The sequence below is a fragment of the Alexandromys fortis genome, unplaced genomic scaffold (assembly GCF_014885135.2).
Source record: "Alexandromys fortis isolate MF-2015 unplaced genomic scaffold, M_Fortis_MF-2015_v1.1 scaffold_75, whole genome shotgun sequence".
Taxonomy (NCBI): Eukaryota; Metazoa; Chordata; class Mammalia; order Rodentia; family Cricetidae; genus Alexandromys; species Alexandromys fortis.
Genome location: NW_026067956.1, coordinates 4,055,222 through 4,077,429, shown reverse-complemented (window position 1 = coordinate 4,077,429; position 22,208 = coordinate 4,055,222). Strand labels below are relative to the sequence as shown.

General features: G+C 45.8%; 1 protein-coding gene across 6 annotated transcripts in view; it reads left to right on the top strand.

Annotated features, from left to right (window-relative positions):
• Positions 1 to 20,515, top strand: part of Rnaseh2b (ribonuclease H2 subunit B) — a 42,845-nt gene extending 22,330 nt beyond the window's left edge. For 2 of the 6 annotated variants that reach the window (XM_050152233.1, XM_050152234.1), the window contains 6 exons: positions 67 to 181; positions 2,453 to 2,517; positions 3,293 to 3,398; positions 4,483 to 4,564; positions 6,230 to 6,272; positions 7,570 to 18,078. In XM_050152233.1, coding sequence (XP_050008190.1) covers positions 67 to 181; positions 2,453 to 2,517; positions 3,293 to 3,398; positions 4,483 to 4,564; positions 6,230 to 6,272; positions 7,570 to 8,298 — 1,140 coding nt within the window. In that variant the 3' untranslated portion in view covers positions 8,299 to 18,078. Of the gene's footprint in view, positions 1 to 66; positions 182 to 2,452; positions 2,518 to 3,292; positions 3,399 to 4,482; positions 4,565 to 6,229; positions 6,273 to 7,569; positions 18,079 to 19,898 lie in introns of those variants that run through there. The other 4 variants (XM_050152236.1, XM_050152235.1, XM_050152238.1 and 1 more) reach the window with 4 other exon arrangements.
• Positions 20,516 to 22,208: the final 1,693 nt, after the last annotated feature.

The following is a 22,208-nucleotide window of genomic DNA, read 5'->3' as shown; positions in this document are numbered from 1 at the left end:
TCCTGTGCTGTAAAAGCTCACTGACTGAACTGTTGGCCGCCTGACTGACTCAGTTGTTCCTTTCAGGGAAAGTATCAGCCCTTGGATCAGGTCGTAGTGGATGGCATGTTTCCAGATTGTGTCTTGTTGCTGAGATTTCCTGAGCTTGAGAAGTCACTTCGTCATGTGACAGAAGAGAAAGGTACGGTGCACATACCTTTGGCAGCAGGCTGTGGCCGTGTGACACTGAGGTTTTCAGCAGGGAGATCTGAGGGACGGAGATTATTCTGCAGAAGCTGAGGTGCCACACAGTCATGGAGGGAGCTTTCCCGTAATGAACAGTGGTCTGTAAATTTGACATACTAGAAAGTTGAAAACAAAAATCCTTTACATTGGAGAGAGAAAAGATGCCTGAAGACCTCTCGTGCCTTATCTTCTGATAATAGTTCTTCCCTTCCTTCCTATAGCTATGTAATATTCCATGATTCTAACCTAGGAGGCAAGGGAAGGGGTTCTGCAAGCTTCTTGGTTGTGGAAAACCTTGAGAAAGTAGATTTGAAGTGACTTGTCTCACTCTGACAAAGGTGTCTGCAGCACACTCCTTGCATAAACATTATAAGAGAGTGGACACACCTTCTCCTTTATGCCAGCTCCGACAAGGCTGTCTCTGTTTTCATCTTGACAGAAGTCTTAGAAGGTTCTGTAATATGAGGAAGAAAGAAAGGGCAGGCAATTGAGAATCTCTGTAAAATTGTCTGTCTTCATAGACAGTAAAAACCCAGAGGCACCTACAAGAAAGCACGACTTGGAGTCAGCACGGTGTTGAGCCGTAAAGCCACTTCCAGAGAGCAGCTTTGTGTATGCAGTCATGTGCTGTGAAAGTTCAGTGTGGGAAGGGTGTCTGTCAAATTGCCCTGTGGAAATAATGGACATTGTCAGAAAAAGTAACTCCAAGCAGTTTGTTGAATTAAATGCAAAACTAAAAATCATTGATCTTTTGGAAGAAAAAGGGAAAAATTTGTATGATCTTGGGGAACTCCAGTATTTCTCAGGCACAGAACCACCTGTTAAAACCGTGTATCTTATATTTCATCTAGTAGATATTCTTGGTTTTTAAAGACACAGTTATGACCACTTGACAGTTTTATGCGACTCAGGAGTTCTATGCCTAGTTCTTTTTCTAAGCATATGTGTGTCAGTGCAAAAATTTGAGTGAGGATGCAGCCTCTCTTTTGTTTTATTTTAAATAGCAACCATCCTCAAATAGCCCAAAAGTGGAACAAAAGGCTGGCTGAGATGGGTCAGAAATGTAGTCTCTAACCAGGAGCACACCGCAGACAGCAGCGTGGAGACGGCTCTCAGAAGCTGTCGAACACACTCCGCGCGACCCATTTCTGTGAAGATCTATAACAGCAGCTCTCAAAACTGTGGGTCACAGCCCCTTTAGGGGTTGCATGTCAGGTGTCCTGCACATCAGATGTTTACATTAGGATTCATAGCAGTAGCAGAATCACAGTTTGGAGGTGGCAGCGAAAGAATCTTATAGTTGGGGGTCATCACAACATGAGGGGCTGTATTACAGGGTCGCAGCGTCCGGAAGGTTGAGAAAGGAATCTCCTGGTGCTCCGTGGCCACCTGAGCACTGCAGGTGTGCTGTGAGAACTCTAGAGCTGTGGGTGTAGGGGACCTTTAGTGGGCAGGGCACATTTTAGTTTGCCCCAGACAGTTGTGATAAGATGCTCTGAGAGCAGTAGCTGGGTGGAGAAAGGGTTGATTTTGGTTCCCAGTTCCCGTGTTACAGCCACGGTCAAGAGCGGAGCAGCACATTGATGCCTGTGTGCATGCTGCTCCTCAGCTAGCCTTGTCTGCTCTGACACAACCCACAGGGGGCAGGCCTTCCCACCCTAATCATTGCGGTTGATCTAGATAATCTATTATTGAGATTTCCTTCTTAGCTGGTTGTGTTGGCTCATGCCTTTAATCCCAGCACTCAGGAGGCCAAGACAGGAAGATTTCTGTGAGTTGAAGGCCAGCCTGGTCTACACAGAGAAACCTGTCTCAGGGAGGAGAGAAAGACTGCTAAAATATCATCGTCATTTGAGGTTTCTTCTGGCCAGCAAGGAAGAATTATATGTGAAGAGCTTGTTAATTCCTGCTGTTAGTGTTTACAGATGTCTTTGCCACCTTTTCTTCCATATTTTTATGTGGCAGACACTGTATTGTAATTTGTGTGTGTTACCTCCTGTTGTGCTCACACATCTCCTGAGTTATCCCCTCATTTGTATTGGAGAAAGCAGGTTCAGAGAGTAATGTCACATCCCAGGGTGGTTGCACGGCAGCAGATCTGTAAACCCAGACAGGCAGCTCAGTCTGATTCCACCCGAGATAGGTAGTTTGTGTTATAAGTCTATGGCTGTTGTTAGTTTAATTCATTAGACTGAGGTTCTTACTTTTCTCTTTTAATTCAACGCAGAAGTAAACAGCAAGAAGTACTACAAGTATAGCGCAGAGAAGACCCTGAAGTGGCTGGTGAAAAAGGTGTGTGGCTTTGCAGATTAGACATAAGACCAGACCCGTGACCATCCTGAATAGCCAGGAAAATGCCTGTAGAGATCCCAGGTTAAACAGAACCTAGTTTTCTTTTGATTGCATGGCCCTGCCCCTGAATGCCAGGAGCTCTTGTGGTTGGATGTTGCTCAGATAGCTGGGTCGGGGCAGGTTAATTCTAGAGTCTCTCTTCTCCATTCTCATAGCGCTTCCCACGGTGTTGTGTGGGGCTCAGAAAGCCCATGTGTTACGATCATTCAGTACTGTGGCTCTCCCTCTCGTTAAATCATTTTCCGACAGCTGGTGTCTTAGTCACTATTCTGTTGCTATGAAGACACATCAAGGCAACTCTTCTTATGGAAGAATTTTTGAATTGGGGTCTTGCTTGCAGTTTCAGAAATTTAGTCCATTATCATCATAGCAGGGAGCACGACGCTGGAGCAGTAGCTGAGAGATTCATACTGATCCATAGGCAGAAAAGCAAAGAGGGCCTGGCATGGGCTTTTGAAACCTCACTTCCTCCAACAAGGCCACGCCTACTCCAACAAGGCCCTACCTCCTAATGCTTTCAGAGAGTTCTACTCCTTGGTGACTAAGCATTCAAAATATGAGCCTATGGCGGTCTTCTTATTCAGACCACCAGAGCTGGCAAAGATAGTTCGAGGTGCTTAAATATTTCCTGGATATCTGGTGGACCAAAAGCCATCTGGGGAGTCATGGCATTGCAAAGTTATCTTGAAAGTACATTCCTGTGTTTACCTCCTAGGTCAACCAAACTGTGGTGGCATTGAAAGCCAATAACATCAATGTTGGAGCCCGGGTACAGTCATCTGCATATTTCTCTGGTGATCGGATTTCCAGGGACAAGGAAGGTAAGCAGAAGGTTGCCACAGAACTAACTGCTGTCTGCTCTATGAGGGGGGAAGACAGCTGTGTAGACAACTCTGAGCTCAGACACTGCCGACTTCAGCCTTAGGTGGTGCCGGTCACTAACTGTGGCTTGAATCATTTGTTTGGTGAACAGTATTGTATACTAATGGTGATAGTGGCTGTGAACACTCTTGCTACCCTTTGTGAAGTGTTTGTATATGACAGGTGTACCAGACATGTCATGAGAAGCAAGGCCGTGCCAAATTCCTACCTAGCAAATAGTGAAGCCAGAGGACTGCTGATGGAGGCTCTCAGCTAGACTACATGGCCTTTGGCCTGGCCTCCATCCTGCCTCAGGCTCCAGGGGAGGTCACTCTTAGATCCCAGTATCTCACATCTCCTCAGAGAGTTCTCGGTGTTCTAGAAGTGAAAATTAATTCTCTTTGCAAAAAAAATGTTTTGGTTTACATTTTTGTCTTATTCCTTTCCTTCCAACTTCTCTCCATTCTGAGAACTGACCCTGCAGTCTCAAGCATGCTAGACAGACTGCCACTACATGACATCCTCAGACTGCTGCAGTGTGGTTGGCACTGAACACCGGAAATTTAAAAATTTAATGATTCTACATTCTGCTGATTCAGTTTTTCCTGTTCTGTTACTATGTTTGTGAGCATACTCATTCCTGTTCAGTAATTGGCTTCTTTATTGAAGCAGGCTTGCAAAAAATGGCCATTAAAAAAGAGATTCAAACAATTCTTGCTGTTAGGTCTGGTTTGTGATTTTATTTGTATTTGGGTCTTAACTAAGAAAGCTGGCCTGAGTCTTTGGTTTGTAAAGGGGTATTTGGAGCCATCTCTGTGCAGTCACGCCTGGGGCAGCATCCCTTTTACATCTCATCCATTGTACTTTTCCTTTCCTGATGGGTAGGTCTTAGTATCCCTGTTTTACCAATGCAGAAACCGAAAGTAGAGTTTAAATGAATTTCCAAACCCATGTAGAACAAGAATTTGAACTTGGATCAATTTGACTCAAACCACTGCAATTATTACTAATTATTTTTTTCATTCCGTATTCTGTTTCTTTCAGAGGACTATGTTCGCTATGCCCATGGTCTGATCTCTGATTACATCCCTAAAGAATTAAGTGATGACTTATCTAAGTCCTTGAAGTAAGTGTCATTCATCTCCAGCCTGACCCCAAGCTCCTTCATGCTCCTTCTGGCAGGGGGTGGTTCAGTGGCATGGAGTGTCAGGTTATGATGAGATGTGAGCCTTGGGCTGTGCCACACTGTGTAACAGGAAGTGATTCTTAATGGACCTTCAGCAGAATGATTTGATTTGGTAGAAACTGACTGTAGTAAAATAAGTTTAGAGTTAAAATTATAGCTCTATGCAGTTTTAGAGGATAATATGTGTTAAATTTTTATCCCTTATGGCAGTTAATTTGGTTCTTTGTGATCATTTTAAGAGAGATGGGAACTAAAAAGAGACAGTAATAGTTTTAAAAATTACAAGTTCTGTAGTGTGCCTCATGCACAATTAATTATAAGATCTCCACCACCAAGTGCCTTCCTGGTGCTGAGTGCTCAGATCACTGCAGACTGAAACCCTGAAGGGCTACAAGAGTAGTTGGTCTTTAGGATGACCCTATTTGTAGCCTTCCCTTAGAAAGATCTTTAATGTGTCTTAAAGTCATTTTCTTGTTCATTTTCAAGATATTAGTAGCTGGTATTAAAGTTTTATATGCCTGATGACTTAATAACTTTTTTTTGATCCTGTTTAAATCCTTTTTCTTCTTTATTATCTAATAAGAGATAATATAGTTGTTGCTTCCAACAAATTCCATAGGTCCTGCTGTTCTAGTTTGCTTTCTGTTACTGAGATACAGCACTAACCAAGGACAACCTGGGGAAGGGAGGGATTATTTGACTTACAAGTTACAATCCGTCTTCAAGGGAAACCTGGGCAGGAGCCTGGAACAGAAACCAGAGTAATAAGAGACACTCGTATTAACTTGCTTATGTAGCTTTCTTATACAGCGTGGGCCCACTGCCTGGGGATGGTGCTGCACACAGTGGGCAGGGTCCTCCTTCATCAGTCAAGACAGTACCTCACAGACATACCCACAGGCCCATCAGTCTCTTCAGGGTGATTCTTCAGTTGAGGTTCCCTCTTCCTGAGTAATTCTAGGTTGTGTCAGTAAAAACTGACAGTTGACAGTAAAAACTCATCACATCTACTTCAGAAAACTCTAGTGGAAACTGGTTTCCTGACCAGTTGCAGGTGTTGATGGCTTGCTTTTACTAACTGTCTCTCTGCTTGATGTTCTCTGGATTCCCAAGCTGCTTGTCTTGATAGAGGCCTTTGTTTCCTTTCCATTAATTGTGCTGATTTTTTCCCGTTACACTGAATTTTGGGTGAAAGATAATGCAAAGTAAACTATTCTTTGATAGAGAGACAATAAAGTTTATGTGACTTTTCCCAATAGTTACAGTACTTCTTACTTTTAAATTAATGTCATTTATTTAAATAAATTGTCATTTATGAAGAAAAATATGCTCCTCTGCCAAAATGCAGTCATGGAGGTGAAAGATAAGCCACTGACTTCAACAAAACAGGTTCTAACTGTGTCTTTAGCATAAACATGGCTATGTTTATGTAAGGACATAAGAGGTAAGATGTCATTCGTTAGTGAGGCTGCCTTCCTCACTGAGGTGAGCAGGATGATAGGCAAAGGTCGGGTCTCTCTGCAGATAAGACTCACCACAGCTTCTCTGTTGTCTGTGAGACGTGAGACATACCATGACCATGATTCTCACTGTTAACTTCCTTAGGCTTCCAGAACCTCCAACTTCAGTTCCAAACCCTCCATCAAAGGTAAGAAACTGTGACCAAGACACCTTTAGGGACTTAGAAAACTACTGTGCTTTTAACCGTCACTTCAACTGTCTTGAATGCTTGCCTGACATAGTATAACTTGAACTTTGTACTGTATGACTGTTTTAGTTTGTAGATTTTTCCTGAATGGTGTAAACCTTGTTGATTTTAGCAAAGGTGCTTCTATTAACATAGATTGGTGAGGGCTAGAGAGCTGACTCAACAGCTCTGAGTACTCACTCTAGGATATGCTGAGATTTAAGTGCAATGTGACTTCACAGACTCTATCTTAAAAGATGGGACTTCTTTTAAGACAACTGGTGACCTAGGATTGACCTCAGTTCCAGGAATGTGCTGTGATAGAGGAATTTAAAACAGACAGCCAGTTAAGGTGTGAGAGCAGAAAAGTGAACAAGGTTCAGATGTCTCTGAAGACGTCCTGCCCTCACAGATACCTTGTCAGTCTTCTATGGTCCTCTGTTAGGGTTTCGCACCCAAAAACTGAACAATGGTTTCAGAAATCCTCTTACTCTGTACCCTCTTTACCCAATCCCAAGACAACAAGACGTGTACCCCTTACTTGCTGCACTTCTCCCTTTAAAAGCTTGTCTTTTTCTGAACTCAGGCTGCATTCTCTTCTCACCTGCTGTGTTGGTTTGTGGTCCGAGCTTAAGCTTGCTAAACAAAGATCCTCTTGAATTTACATCGCAATACCAAAATTGGCTTTGTGGTTTCGTTAGAAATTTTGAGACACATGCATAACTTTTGGGTTCCGTGTTTCCACGGGAACCTCGTGTCTGGTAGGCCGGAGAGCCCTATGCTATCTGGACAGTATTTGGGAGCCTTGCCATGAGTGGGTCATGCCTGCACCAGAGTGACAAACCATCTTTCTTTCTGTGTCTTTGGTCTCTTTGCGGCAAGTTCTTTCTCTGTGACCTTGGTTTTCTATAGTGTTTAAATTTGTCTGTATTTGTGTATTTGACTGAGATGAATGCAATGGAAGAGACAACTTCTCTTCTGGATCTACTTCTGACCCACTACTTGGATGTAAATGCACGTGCTCGTAGTCTTTCAGTTCTGATTAAGAAGCCTAAACTTTTTAATGATCAGAATGGCCAACTTCTTAACACTGGGTGGCCTCAGGAGGGAGTCTTTCAACCTAATCCTCATAGAAGCAATAGAAGGCATTGTCTTCAGACCCCAGGGAGGATACCCAGATCACATCCCTTACCTTGTGATCTGGTGTGATTTGGTACAAAATCCTCCTTCCTGGGTTAAATCTTTCTTACCTCGACAGGTTAAGTTTCTGACCACTGCAGAGTGTTCGCCACCTGATGCATCTCAGCCCTGCCAGACCACACTCGCCAAGTTCCCATCCTCACCCACACTGGGAGTCCGAGCTGTGTCCCAGCCTTGCTGGCTGACTCGTAGCATCGCTGTCTCGGAGGAGCAATCTGGGAGTTGGAGGCCAGGAGAAAAGGAGCTGCCTGCTAACACTCCTTCTGCTCCTGAGCCAGAAATCATCCAAAGGGGCAACACAGAGGAAGAAATCTTTCCCCCTCCACCCTATATTCTTTCCCCTGGTGGTGCAACAGCTCCACCCGCCCAACCACTCACCCAGCCTGCCCCTCTTCCGCTGGTCCCAGTAAGAGAGGGACCAGTTCATGGGACTCATAGCCGTAGGGGAGATTACCCTGATTCTAGCACAGAAATCCTTCGAGCAGCAGGGGCCCCAGATAAGGATAGGAATCAACCAAATCGTGACTGGCCCTTCACCGTTAGTGACTTCTATCTTTGGAAAGCCCTATGTCCACCTCTCTTGGAAAATCCTAGTAAACTGATTGGTCTCCTTGAAAGTTTTCTTGTAAATCATCAACCCACGTGGGATGACTGCCAACAGCTATTAAAAATTTTTCTGACTGCAGAGGAGAGGGACCTGGTACTGATGGAGGCCCGGAAATTGGTTCCCAGCCCCACAGGAAGGCCACAAAACTTGAGCCACTTAGAGATGCAGCCTTTCCCCTAATTCGTCCTGAGTGGGATTATAATACATATGAAGGGAAGAGGAACCTCTTGGTCTACCGTCAGGTTCTGTTGGCTGGTCTCAGAGCAGCCACCCACACTAATAGGAGTAAAATCCATGCTGTAATACAGAGAGCAGATGAGAGGCCAGCAGCATTCATGGAGCGCCTCGAGGAGACCGTTAGGAGGTATACGCTCTACGATCCCCACTCCCAGGACATTGAAGTCACTTCCATGATGATGATGGCTTTTGTTTTTCAGTCAGCTCCAGACATTAGGGAAAAATTGCTAAGCCTAGACGACCTTAGAGAAAAGAATGTCTGGGATTTAGTGCTAGTGGCAGAAAAGTTCTATGACAATAGGGTTAGTGCGGAGGAAAGACAGAAAGAGCAGTGCAAGATCCGACAGCCTGCTAGAGTATGCGCTGCCACAGAGGAGTCGGAGGAGCGTGGGAGCCTCTCACGACGCCTGGCTGCTGGAGAGGAAGACAGGAAACCAAAAGGTAATAAAGGAAGGCGAAGGGCACTGGGTTAAAGCATGCCCTCTAAAGGCAGCAAGGAGAAGTACCAAAGTTTGGAAACAGCGAGACATGGACAGCGATTAGGGGAGATGGGGTTCGGATCCCCCTTCCCGAGCCCAGGGGAACCCCAAGAGTGGAGGGGAAACCAGTTGACTTTCTGGTGGACAGAAGAACCCAGAACTCAGTGTTACTGAGGGCTGATGGACCCATAACAGACAAAAAGACTTGGATCCAGGATGCTACTGGTGCCGGACTTTATTCATGAACTACTCAAAGAATGGTAGACTTGGAACCTGGTGATCCCAGAGTGCCCGTACCCCTTATAGGCCTGTGATTAACTGACCAAAATGAAAGCCCAGATACATTTCTCTGATGAAGGAGCTAAATTGCCTAATGAAGATGGAAAGGCCATGTGCATATCTGGTGACAAGTAGTGAGGCGGAAGAGTAGAGGCTACATATGGTAGCCACGGAGCCTTACCCCCAACTAGAGAAATGGCTTCAGAAGTTCCATCCGCATGGGCCCAGACGGGGAATGGGCTGGCTAAGCATTGCCTCCCTGTATATGTAGAAACCAAACCAGGAGCAAACCCAGTCAAGGTCTGCCAGTACCCTTTGCCTCTTGAGGCCAATAAGGGCATAACACCCCACATCAGGAGGTTGCTGGACTTGGGGGTCCTCAGGCCGGTGCAGTCGGCCTGGAAAACACCCTGCTGCCTGTCAAGAAGCCTCACACTAATGATTACAGAATGATCCAGGACTTGTGGGAGGTCAACAAGAGGGTGATTGACATACACCCCACAGTGCCTAACCCATACAACTTACTCATTGCCCCCAGACCAGCAATAGTATACTGTCGTGGACCTAAGAGATGCCTTTTTTAGTCTATCCTTGGCCCCCCAGAGCCAACAGTACTCTGCCTTCGAATGACATGACCCAGAGATTGTGTCATTGGCCAGCTGACATGGACGAGACACAACAGGGATCAAAAGAATCTTCGCTGAAGCTCTACAGAGGGACCTGTGTGAGCACCGGGCACAGAATGCAGATATCAAATTGTTGCAGTATGTTGGTGACCTATTATTGCAGCCATAGATCAAGAGACCTGCCTAATTGGGACTGAGCGACTATTACGAACTCTGGGAGACCTAGGGTACCATGCCTTGGCCAGGAAAGCCCAAATCTGCATGCCGCAGGTAACGTGCCTGTGGTACATCTTAAAGGAAGAACAGCAATGGCTTTCAGACACACGGAAAGAGACAATGCTTAAGATCCCTATGCCTACTACTGCCAGGCAAGTGAGAGAGTTCTTTAGCTCTGCAAGTCTCTGTGACCCATGGATCCCAGGCTTTGCAGAACTGGCTAAACCCTTTGTGAAGCCACCAAGAAGGGCTGGGATTTCACTTGGACCAAGGACCACCAATTGGCCTTCGACAAACTCAAAGAAAGCCTACTCTTGCCATCAGCACTGGGTCTGTCAGATGTGACTAAACCATTTCATCTGTATGTAGATGAAAGCAGAGGAATAGCCAAGGGAGTCTTGACCCAAACACTGGGCTCCTGGCAACAGCCTGTAGCTTACCTGTCCAAGAAGTTAAACCCTGTGGCGGCTGGATGGCCACCCTGCCTCCATATAATAGCAACTGTGGTCCAGCTAGTCAAGGACATTTGACAAACTGATCTTGGGACAAAACCTCACCATAACCACCCCCGCCACCCGATCGATGGCTGGGCGATGACAGAATGACTCATTATCAAACTCTTGCTAAACCCCTCCAGAATAACTTGCCAGGTACCCTCAGCTCTGGATTCCGAGCTGGAAGCACCACTGCACTACCATTCCTGGCCCAAGCACACAGCATTAGGTCAGACCTACAAGACACTTAATGTACAAGACTGCATGCAGCAGCTTCATGCAGGATGGCCTAAGGTATGCGAGGACAGCAGTCACCACTGCAGAGTAGGCAATATGGGCAGAGTCAGTGCCAACTAGCAGAGCTGATTGCCTTGAGGAAGTATGAAAGGTTAACATCTACACCGACATCCGGTACACTTTGACCACGTCGCATGTGCATGGGGCAATATGCAAAAAAGGGGGGGTCTGTTAACCAAAGAGGGAAAGCATCAAAAATAAAGATGAAATTCTGACCCTTCTAAAAAGGTTGCCCAAGAAACTCGCCATCATCCATTGCCTGGGGCACCGCAGAGGAGATAGACCCATCCCCAGTGGAAACAACCTGGCAGACAAAAGCACCCGGCAGATGGCACGCCATACTAATGTAGTCTTTGCACATGTACTGGTAGATCCTGGATCAAGACCCCTATGATGCGGTGTCTGGATGGATAGTAGAGGGCAGCAGACAGTAAAGTCATCCTCCCTGAACACCTGGGAAAGAAGCTACTCAGCAGGATTCATTGATCTTCTCATACGGGAACCCAGAGAATGCAGGACTTGGTTAGACAATCAAAAAAATCAAAGACATACAACAAAAAATTACTGACATTACTACTAACTATAAAGCCTGTTAGCTCACCAACACTGCAACCAACCCTCAAAATCCTGGACTTGACTGAGATAAGAAGCCTGGGGCCTACTGGGAAGTGGAGTTCACTGAGATAAAACGTGGCAAGTATGGTTACAGGCATCTGCTAGTATTCATAGGCACTCTTTCCAGATGAACTGAAGCCTTTGCTACCAAATATAAAGCAGCTCAGGTAGTAGCAAAGAAACCACTTGAAGACATCCTGCTCAGGTATGGCTTTCCAACCACGACAGTGTCAGATATTGGGCTACATTTGGGGTAAATCAGAATTTAGCCCATTCTGGGGAGCAATTGGAAACTGCATTGTGCACACAGATCCCTGAGCTCAGGACAGGTAGAAAGGATGAACAGAAGGCTAAAAGAGACCCTAACTAAATTGACTTAGAGATTGGCACAGATGGGGTGGTTCTCCTTCCCTTTGCCCTATATAGAGTTAGAAATTACCCCTACCAGAAGGGACTAACCCTGTTTGAGATCATGTTTGGTACATCACCTCCCATTACCTCCAATCTCCAGGCAAACCTGTTAGCAGATTTGGCTGGCCGTGAAATCCTCGACGCTGTATGGGGAATCCAATGGGCCACAAGGAGGTCTGACCTAAGTTAAGAGAGCTTTATGAATCTGGCGCCCCCTCCCCCACCCCAGTCCCACAGATTCTGGCAGAGACACCGGACGAAGCCTTTGGAACTCAAGTGGACAGGACCCTATGTAATTCTGCTGACCACACTGACCGCACTCAAGGTCCACAGTATTGCTACTTGGGTCCACTACTCCTATGCCAGACCATCAGATCCTTTCACCTTAAAGGAAGACTATCAGGGTAATGGATGGGAAACATCAAGAGACTCAAGGAATCATCCCCTCAAGCTGTGTGTGATCCGGCAGTGGCAATCATCTGCCTCCTAACCGCAGCGGCGCCACCAGCTCACAAAAAAGTCTGCGTGTACCCTGGAGACTAACATGGGTGATCACTTCTGGAAATGGTGATCAGACACATGCAGCCTCAACAGAGGCCCTGCATGACCACTGGTAGCCCGACCGATGACTTATTTTTATTTTGTATGTCAGTATTTAGCCTTCATATGTGCAGTGCCTGCAGAGTCCAGAGTTACAGAACTGTGTGAGCTGCCATATGGGTGCCGGGTAGTGAACGAAGATCTTCCAAAGAACAACCAGTGCTCTTAACTACTGATTCATTTTTCCAGTGTAGACAGAAACAGCCAAAGCAGCTTCTTTATTAACCAATGGTACATGAATGAGCATATTCACAGCATACAGAGGGGAATCCCACATCCTTCCAGTCTGGTTTTCACCATTGAGACCTTCTGGAATAAAGTATTTCTTCCTTTTCTTTCCTGTGTTGTTGTTTTTGAGACAGGATCTCATTGTGGCTGTGACTGGCCTGGGGCTCAGAGAGGCCCACCTGCCTCTACCTCCCAAGTACTGAAATAAAGGAGTGCACCACCACACCTAATACTTCCTCCTTTCTTTTAAAAATATTTTCATTTTATTTTTCCACTTATTTATTTTTGAGGCAGCATCTCTATATACAGCCCAGATTGGCCTTGACCTCACTCACAGTCCTCCACCTCCATCTATGAGTGACTAGGATTGTACCATGTCCTGTCATGCCTGTCTGTCAGCTGCTTTGCCCCACTGGACGCTATGTTGAATCCTAGCCTTTTATTTTTATGTATGTATATATAATTTATATTTGTATACATAATTTTTCAGTCTTCAGGAATTTCATATATCTACATAATGTGTTTTGAACATACCGAGTAGTATATTTCTTTAGTTTCTCCTCCATTCCTGTTTTCTATTTTATTTTTTTAATTTAAGTTTCCAACATTAGGTAATTTATGCTTTTATCATTTTGTATTTGGATCCAAGGTCAGCAATTTTTCTGTAAAGGCCAGACTGTAACTTTAGACCAGTGATTTTTCAACCTTCCTAATGCTGCAACCCTTTAATACAGTTTCTCATATTTTGGTGACCCCACCATAAAATTGTTTTCATTCCTACTTAATAACTGTAGTTTTGCTGCTGTTATAAAGTATAATGTTAATATGTGTTTACTGATGTTTTTAGGTGACCTCTGAAAATGGGGACACTGCTTGAGCCAATGACGAGACTGATGCAGACTCTGACTGTAGGCTGACGCAGACTCTTGACTGTAGGCTGACGCAGACTCTTGACTGTAGGCCGACGCAGACTCTTGACTGTAGGCCAACGTAGACTCTTGACTGTAGGCCGACGCAGACTCTGACTGTAGGCTGACGCAGACTCTTGACTGTAGGCCGACGCAGACTGACTATAGACTGACTCAGATGGTGACTATGGACTGACGCAGCTGGTGACTGTAGGGTGATGCAGGCATTGACTGTAGGTGACGCAGCTGGTGACGGTAGGGTGTTACAGGCACTGAGTGCAGACTGAAACAGACAGTGACTCTGGGTTTCCTGAGCAGTCTATGAGCTCTAAGACGTCTCAGTTCTGTACTTAGGGAGAACACAGCTGCTACAGCACACAGTGCATCAGTGCTTCAAGAAAACATCTTTTATAACATTCAGCACTGACTAGATTTGGCCTATGGGCCTTAGTTTGCCCAAACATTTAGATCTCAGCCTCTCATGCTCCTGAGAGCCTCGGCCTCAAGTCTAGATTGTTTGTTGCCTCCTACTCCTCCATGTGACCTAGGGATTCTGGGGTTCAGAGGACTTGCTGTACTGGTTGATATAGTATAGTTTTAAACAGCACAGACAGTAGCTAGGTGCGGTGGTGCACTCCTTTAATCCCAGCACTTAGGAGCTAAGTCAGACAGATCTGAGTTCAAGGCCAGCCTGGTCTCCAGAGTGATTTCCAGGAAAGCCAGATCTTCACAGAGTAATACCATTGTGAAAAACAAAACAAATGAAAACATTTAAACAACATAGGTTGCCTCTGACCTTCCTGCTGGTGCCCAGGAGTTGCCCGGTTTTTATAAAGGTATGAGAGCTTGCTTCCAGTAGTCTGCGTGTGGTGATAAAGGGTTGCATGGAACTTCACATCCTTGCTGTCCACAAGCCTGCCTTGGCTGAGGTCCAGCATCCCACCCCGTCAGGTTTTTGACTTGTCATTGTCAACTAACAGAGCAGAATACAGTCAGTGGGCTTGGAGACATTTTTGTAAGAGCGCTGAAGGCCAGGGACTGTTGGTCTTAGGGTATACTGCCTGATTCTCTTCCTAGAACACATCTGCTCAGTTGCATTCTTTGTGTGTCTTTCTGACTCGTTATTTCTCCTGAAGCAACTGCCCAGTCCCTGGTTCAGACTTTTAAATATCAAAATAGCAGGAAATACCACATCCCCTTATTTCCCACTGTATATAGCAGAATTATGCCAGAGTGAACATAAAAACTAGTCACCTACAGAAGATATTGCTCTCCTCCCCTCCGTCCCTTCCTTCACTGTCCCTCTTCACTTTTCGTCCCTCCCCTCCCTCTTCCCTTCATTTTCTTCCCTCTCATCCCTTTCCCTTCCTCTTCTTTTCCTGTTTTCCTTTAATAAGCACTTTAACATTTTTCATGTGGATGTGAACTTTTAAAACACCTTCCTTCTCCCTACACGTTGAACGTTTGTATGGTGGTATCCTTGACCTATGTACTAGCAGTTTCTATGCTCAACTTTCCAGTGAAGCGAGGCAGGTCCAAGCGCTTTATAATGCCGTCTCTCGGTGGTATATTTAAAATTAATTTATTCTTTGACAATTCCGTGCGTATGTATAATACATCCTGCTGGCATCTCCTCCACCCTTCCATCCTTTTCCCACTACTGCAAATCCCCCCTCCTTCTGTTGGGCCCTAAAGCCCCACCAAGGAGGAGGTCTCCCCAAGAGACACTCTCACCGTGGTTGATGCAATAGCAAGAGGAACTTTTATTTTATTGCCGCAGCAGAGGTTCCTCAGCCTCGAGAGGAGAAGGACCCCTGCTTTGTCTATTACAGGCTCTTTTAAAGGAGAAAACCACAGAATCAAGGGGGGTAGTACAGAATCAAAAGGGAGAGTCCAGAAATCATTTGTCAACTATTTTGACTAGTTCATTCAATGGTCAGCTAACTAGTTGATCAATGCTATGGCGGTTGCTGGGTTGGTTGAACAAGGAAGAACACTCGCAGGTCATCTGCAGGTCATCTCACCCCAGTTCCAGGGTCTGGGTCTATTGAAGAAAGACTACAAAGGGGATGGAAAGTACTCAAAGCTCCAGTGCACACGTGATTGGTTACCAGGGTCCCGGTTCCCAGGAAGGGAGGTGCAGTAAGCTGAGGTGCCCCAAAGTCTTTTGCTTCCACCAATTCCCTCCTCACTCTCTCATGTCTTTTTATTTTGGTTTTGCTTTGTGGCCCACTGGGTTCAACCAGAGCTCCCCCTGTGAGCATGGGTGTGGAGCTGTCCTCTAGAACCTGAGAGACTCACTGGTTGCTGTATCACCTGAAGACAATCACGTCTTTTCTCCTCAGAGCGCACAGGTGCCTCTAGTTTGTCTAGGGGAACTGGGACCCACGATGCATCTCCGTCTGTGACTGTTTCTTTCCCGTGTCTTGTTCATTCCCTTTTCAAGTGCAGTGGTTCTGCGTCCGTGCGCACCGCAGTCATGCCATGCTTGTAACAGTGCTCCTGGCCTTCCTCTCGGTGGTCTAGCACTTGCATCTTTTGCCCTCTTTTCGGTAGTGTTCTGGGAGCCTTACAGGAATATGAATGTCCCATTTAAGGCTGAACATTCAATAAGCCTTTTGTTCTCATCACCCTGACTTAGATTGTTCCAAAGAGAAGTTTCCTTGGTCAAGGCTAACGACAGTACTAACCTTGAGTCCTCTCTGACCTGTTCCTAGCTTCTGCAACCTCTGCTAGGTCTCCGAGCACCTGGACATCCCACCCCGAGTCAATGGAAAATGACTTGCGATAGAGAAGGGACACAAACACCTTCCTGTCTTCATGGTCAACCTTCATATCAACTGTGCTTTCCTAGCTGAAGGCCTGTCCAGTTCATGTCCCCCTCCGCACCGTACCTGGATGCCATGGTGGATTCTTTTGTTGATTTTATCTTTTGAGACACAGTCTCATTCAGTCATTCAAACTGGACTGCAACTCATTTTGTAGCCCAGGTTGACCTTGACCCACATGGCAGTCCACTTGTCTCAGCCTCCTAAGTGCCAGGAATGCAGGCATGCACACCTGGCGTGCATCCGCTCAGTTTGTGCTCATAGGTCATTATTGTATAGTAAGCCAACCTTTGCTGCTGCTGATTCCCTTGGCAAAGATTGCTCTGTGGCCAAGAAAATCTTCCTCTTTCTTACGGCAAGGAATTTCAGAATTTCCCTGTGTCTTTATCTTGTGTCCTGGAGCCCGTAAGCAATGACTCTGCTGGTTCTTTGTCCAGTAAACACAGAGTGAAGGAAGGTGCGGGAGTGCAGGCTGCATTTCTCAAGGGCACTGGTGCTGGCTCGTGCGTATCTAGGAGTTCCACAAAAAGCTTATAAAGGTCTGTGCAAACCCACATCGTGATCACCCTGCAGTCTGCCCTCTGCATAGCACAAGGCCATCCACTCGGCTCTGCTTTCTCTGAGAAGCAGAGACTTCCTTTCCACATTATGGTCTCCTGAATTCTCAGCCCAGGTCACAGAAGTCTCGCATACAGAACACGTATGAGGAGCACAGGGATCTTGTGAATGGTGAAAATATGTGACGGTGTGACCTAATTTCACTGGACCTGAGGGACACAGAATATGTATGAAGACTGAAATTAGCATGCACATGCTTGTGCATGTGCGCACACACACATATGTGTACATAGGTCATTTTTTTTTTAAATAAAAAAGCTATGAGACAGGGGCAGTAGGATGGCTCAGGGGATAAAGATGCTTGCTAGCCAGTCCTGAGTTCTCTGAAATCTATGTAGTAAAAGCAGACAGCCAAGTTCTTCAGGTTGTCTTTTCTCTTTCCCATGTGTGTCGTGGCGTGCACATACCCAAGCAAACACACGAGTAAAGAAATAAGCGTATTTTAATTTAGCTTTTGTTTGTTTGTTTTGAGATCTAGCTCCACAGCCTCTGCCACCACCTGGAGTGTTTGTTTAGATCTCCTCTTCTCTGGCTGCTTGCTGTGCAAGGTTTTTGTGTGCATGAATGGGGAAGCTGAATGGAACAGAAAAGGCAAGGCTCCCGCTGTGCAGAGTTGGTGGTGACAGTCACGCCGCCTGTGTTCAGTGGTGGGCATTCGTGCAGACCGGGGCTGCATGGAGTGGACCCCTGGCAGCAGGGTCCATAACGGGGATTGTTTTCTCCAACTTCTATGCCTTTTACTCAGCCCTCAGCTGCCCTTGCACTCTGTAGTGGCCTAGAAGCCCCACAGTGCCTGATGCGTGCACAGAGGGTTTATGCCATTGAAGGCCTGAGGGACCAAGTCAGGTACCTCTTCTCTTGTGGTCTGTCATGGCCAAGGCTGCTTCCTGGAAAGGCCATGTGGCCTCCTCCCCCAAAATGTGAAGGAGTATGTAGACTGTGCACCTGTTGGCGTCCGCAGGGTCCCCAGGGTATATCTGTTTGTTTATAATGGCTGGGGAGAGGATGGTGTCTGACCCTGCTTCGCTGCTCTAACATTGCAGAAACTAAAGGTATCAGATGAACCTGTAGAAGCCAAAGAAGATTACACTAAGTTTAACACTAAAGACTTGAAGACTGGCAAGGTATGTGTGTCCAGGTGTACTGGCGCGTTGCACAGGCCCAGTGGCTTCACGTTTCCCATGATGCCTGCACTATTGACTAGGCTTACACTTTTCACCAGGAAAAAATGATTAACTTGCATTTAGAACATCATAATTCATTCACAACTGTTCAGATAGTGAACGTGTTAGAGTAATACATTTTGCAAATCCAAGGAAAGCTTTAGGTGTAGAGAAAGGGGTTAAATTTTGCTGTGTGTTCATAGAGCTATGGAAGAGAGGGAACCAAACCTCTCCAGGAATTGTTTCTCAGCCCCGTTGCCAAGAAGGTTCAAGAAATTACAGTAAATAACAAACGACAGGTCCACTTTTCAGCATGCACTGCAGATGTCTGCCCAGTAGCGTTCCTTGCTGGCTTCTATCTTATGCGTGCATCATGGCTAACATGCTGCATTTTTTACCTAGGTCTCGCTCTGCCCTTTCATTTAGCATTATGAGAGTGTGCGCCATTAAACCTCTCTCGCCACACTAGTCCTGGCACGTAGTCACGTGAGCTTACCAGTTGCTGTGTTTGCGCATTCAGGTTAGCGACTGCCTGGCTTGCTCTGATGAAACGAAGGTGTTCTTATTTAGTCCTTGCTCTGACCACTGCATTGCCCTCACTTTAGAAGACCGAGCTCAGAGAACACCAGGCTTTTCAGGCGATGGAAATAGACAGCTAAATGCTCCCAGGAAGCTGTGACTCCCAGCCCCTGCTTGCCACCGGGCTGCACTGAGTGTTATTTGTACTTTTGAAGTTTTTACTTGTCAAATGAGGCATTTCCTTAACTAGAAATGTCTGTTTTCCGAGTTGCTTGTTGGCACTTTGTACTTGCATAGACTGTGAGCTGTGACCCTTGCCTGTTTCTGTGTTGTGACAACATTGCTTTTCTGTTATCTGTGAGGTTTATTCTAAGTTAAGGCTAATGACTCTTTTTATGGCACATCCAGGGCAAAAAGAAAATTGCCCATGTATCTTTAGCCTTTTTGCTTGATTTAAACAGTTGAAAGTTTTTTCCTGAGGCTAGGTATATAATTTGCTTCTCTTTATGATCCCCCCCACTTTGTGCTCACCCATCCCAAGACACGTTATCTCCCGTTTAGATTGTAGTAATCTATCATTTAAGTTTTTTTTTCAACTTTAATTCCTTGGGCAGAAAAAAATTCCAGTTTTGAGTTTTGCTCAAATATCTCAGTCTTTCAGTATTCTATGTGGGGACATTGTGAGTCTCTCTGGTGGAAATCTTTCTGCCCCGTCTTCCGTGGAAAAGCCATTCACTTCCCAGTGGTTACACCTCACCACCGCACTGAAGAGAGTTAGTGGCCGGGACCAATAGAAGTTTCCAGGGCAGAGTGAAGTGGAGTCAGCTCCTTGGCAAGCATTTCCCTTTTGCCACCGCAGTGGGACAGCGAGGCCACAGCCTGGAATACACTGCCTTGCAGGCCATCTTTTGAATATGACAGCGCTGTCCTTGGTTTTCTGTAGAGCACAAACAAAATCGGATTGTGAGGAGCTCCTTATCATCGGGTGGAGAATACAGGCTGTGACACCCCCGACTGTTGCTGTCATTGCCGCCATTGTCCGTATCATTCCATTTAAGGCACCCTCAAAATGGTCCCCAGGAGGAACCACCTGGAGCATTCCCTCCTCAGTGGGGCTGGTTTTCTTTAGAAGTCTGCGTCCTGAGAGGTAGCAGCAGCCTTGCTTTCGCTCCACCGCCCCTGGCCCCACTGCCAAGATTGAGACTGGTGTGATTTGTGTGTATGATAACTTACAAATATTGCAAATCTCTTGTTTTTCTTAGCAGAAAAATGGCAAAATGACTGCAGCTCAGAAGGCTTTGGCTAAAGTCGACAAGAGTGGGATGAAAAGTCTCGATGCTTTTTTTGGAGCAAAAACTAAAAAAGCTGGAAAAATTTGAAGTGTTGAATAAAATCTGGTGAAGCAGGAAAAGGAGTTTGCCTCCGCTTGTCCTGTCTTCCCTCTTCTTGCACTGCTGACCTGATCCTTACTCCATCCGCTGAGAAACAGAAGCGGTTCTCAGGTCCTCCCAGTCCTCGCTGGGGTTTGACTTTGTGTCTAACAGACTATGGGAAAGTAATCATGGGAGCTGCTGCCTGGGGCCCCCAGAATGTTTGCCATAATGGAAAGTGCACAGAGTTGAGAGCGGCTTCCTCGGGAAGGTGTCATTGCTGGCCTGCTATTCTCTACTCCCTTGCGTGTGACTTCAACTGAAATGATATGGACAAAACTGGACGTTTTGGTAAATCTTACGATTAGCCATATTTTTGTTTGTCTGAATTCATGTTCTTTGTTTTAAAAAGTATAGAAATAAAACAAAATTGCAGTCTCTCACCTTTTTATTATGCAAACACAGCTAGATAATTTTCTTAGAATAAAAAATATTTTCAAGAACTCTAATAGTAATTGTGTTGCTTTTTATACACTGTCATTTTCTGAGCATTTCCTCAGCTTCCTGGGTATTCATAAACAGGCCTGTTAAGGCCTGGGAAGGAGCTCAGTGGTGGTAGGAGATGGGGCACTTACCTGTCATGCTTGAGGTCCTGGGTTCAGTCTCCAGTATTGTCAAAAATAAATACATGGATGCTTAATTTAAACTACACTATCATTTTCAATTCTTTGCATATTTCATCATTTAATAACCATTTTCCTATACGGCTCCTCCACGTAAGGCTCAGGGGTCACCAGGAAAAGGGGCAGAAAGATTTAAGAGCCAGAACAAGATTCTACTGTGAGAGTGTCTCCTAGAACCAACAGAGGCGCTTTACCCATGAAGTCTTACCAACATGGCTGCCTCAACAAGGTCCACATGGGGCAACTTCAGTAGACATGCCATTGTGGAAGGGGAGAGGGGCCTCAGCCCTAGAGAACGAACTGCAGACAACTACGAATACTGAGAGCCGGAGAAACTGATTCCAAGGAAGAGCACACCACTTGGTTATTAAATATTAAGTGGCCAGCCCCAAAAACAAACATGCAGGGAATATTACATGGATTGAGCAGGTTGAGTTTATATATTTAGGAGTGTGTATAGATATTAACGAAAAAGCGGTTGTGAATTTGAGAGCAGGGAGGGATACATGGGAGGGGTTGGAGAGAGGAATGGGAAGGGGGAAAAAAGATGAGAGGAATTCTTACTACACACGAGTCACAGAGAAGCCCAGGTACCTCTTTTGTCTGTAAATATGGTTTGCAATTTTATTCATGAATTTTTTTCAAAACTTAACACTTGGATAGAACATAAACTTTACAAATACCTTCAGAGTACTAAGGCCCTAACCATGGTGTGTGGCTGCCTTAGCATTCTTGTTTGTGAAATCCTTCAGAGAAAGGAATATTGCCCCTATGGAGGTAGTCTTCACGTGGTTTTGTTGGGTGTTTTCTCTAACTGTGGTAAAATTCTTGACTTGGCAGCCAACGAGAGGCTCAAACAGGATCAAGAGGGGAAGGCTCTTTTCCTTTCTCATCTTGCTGTCTTTCTGTCTTGCCTCAATGACAGTCACTTCCCTTGCCCTGTGGAGGCCAGCTCGCAGCAGCTGTGTGCCATTCAGTTCTCTGTCTTGCATAGTCCTAGGCAGGGCGCCTGCAGTAGCAAGATGCTATGCACATGAGAGAGAGACTGTTAAAGGACCGGAACTTGGTAGCAACCAAGTCTTATCCCAAATCAAATTTTCCCCAGCTCTTTCATCTTCTTGTTTGTCTTTGTTGTTTGAGACAGGATCTTAGATAAGCCCAGACTGTCCTCAAACTGACCTTGTAGCCAAGGCTAGCCTTGAACTCACTCCCCTGGCTCCACTTCCTGGATTCAGGGATTATAGGTGTGTGCCACCACTTCTTCTTTTGAGGTTTAACCTGGGGCCGTACACTCACCAGGAAATTCTCCTCCGTGGGTGTTAGGCTAGTGTCCAGGGAAACTGTTCTTTACCATCCACGTCTGTTGTGCGGTTTGCTGAAATGCAGTCTGGGAATCACTATTATGTCTCCCATTTTACAGTTGAAAGGGGCAGGGCCTCGGACTCCAGCCACCACACCCAACACGCCTACCCCACCTGCTGCTGTGTCTCAGAAACCGCCTGCTCACCCAGTGGCGGGG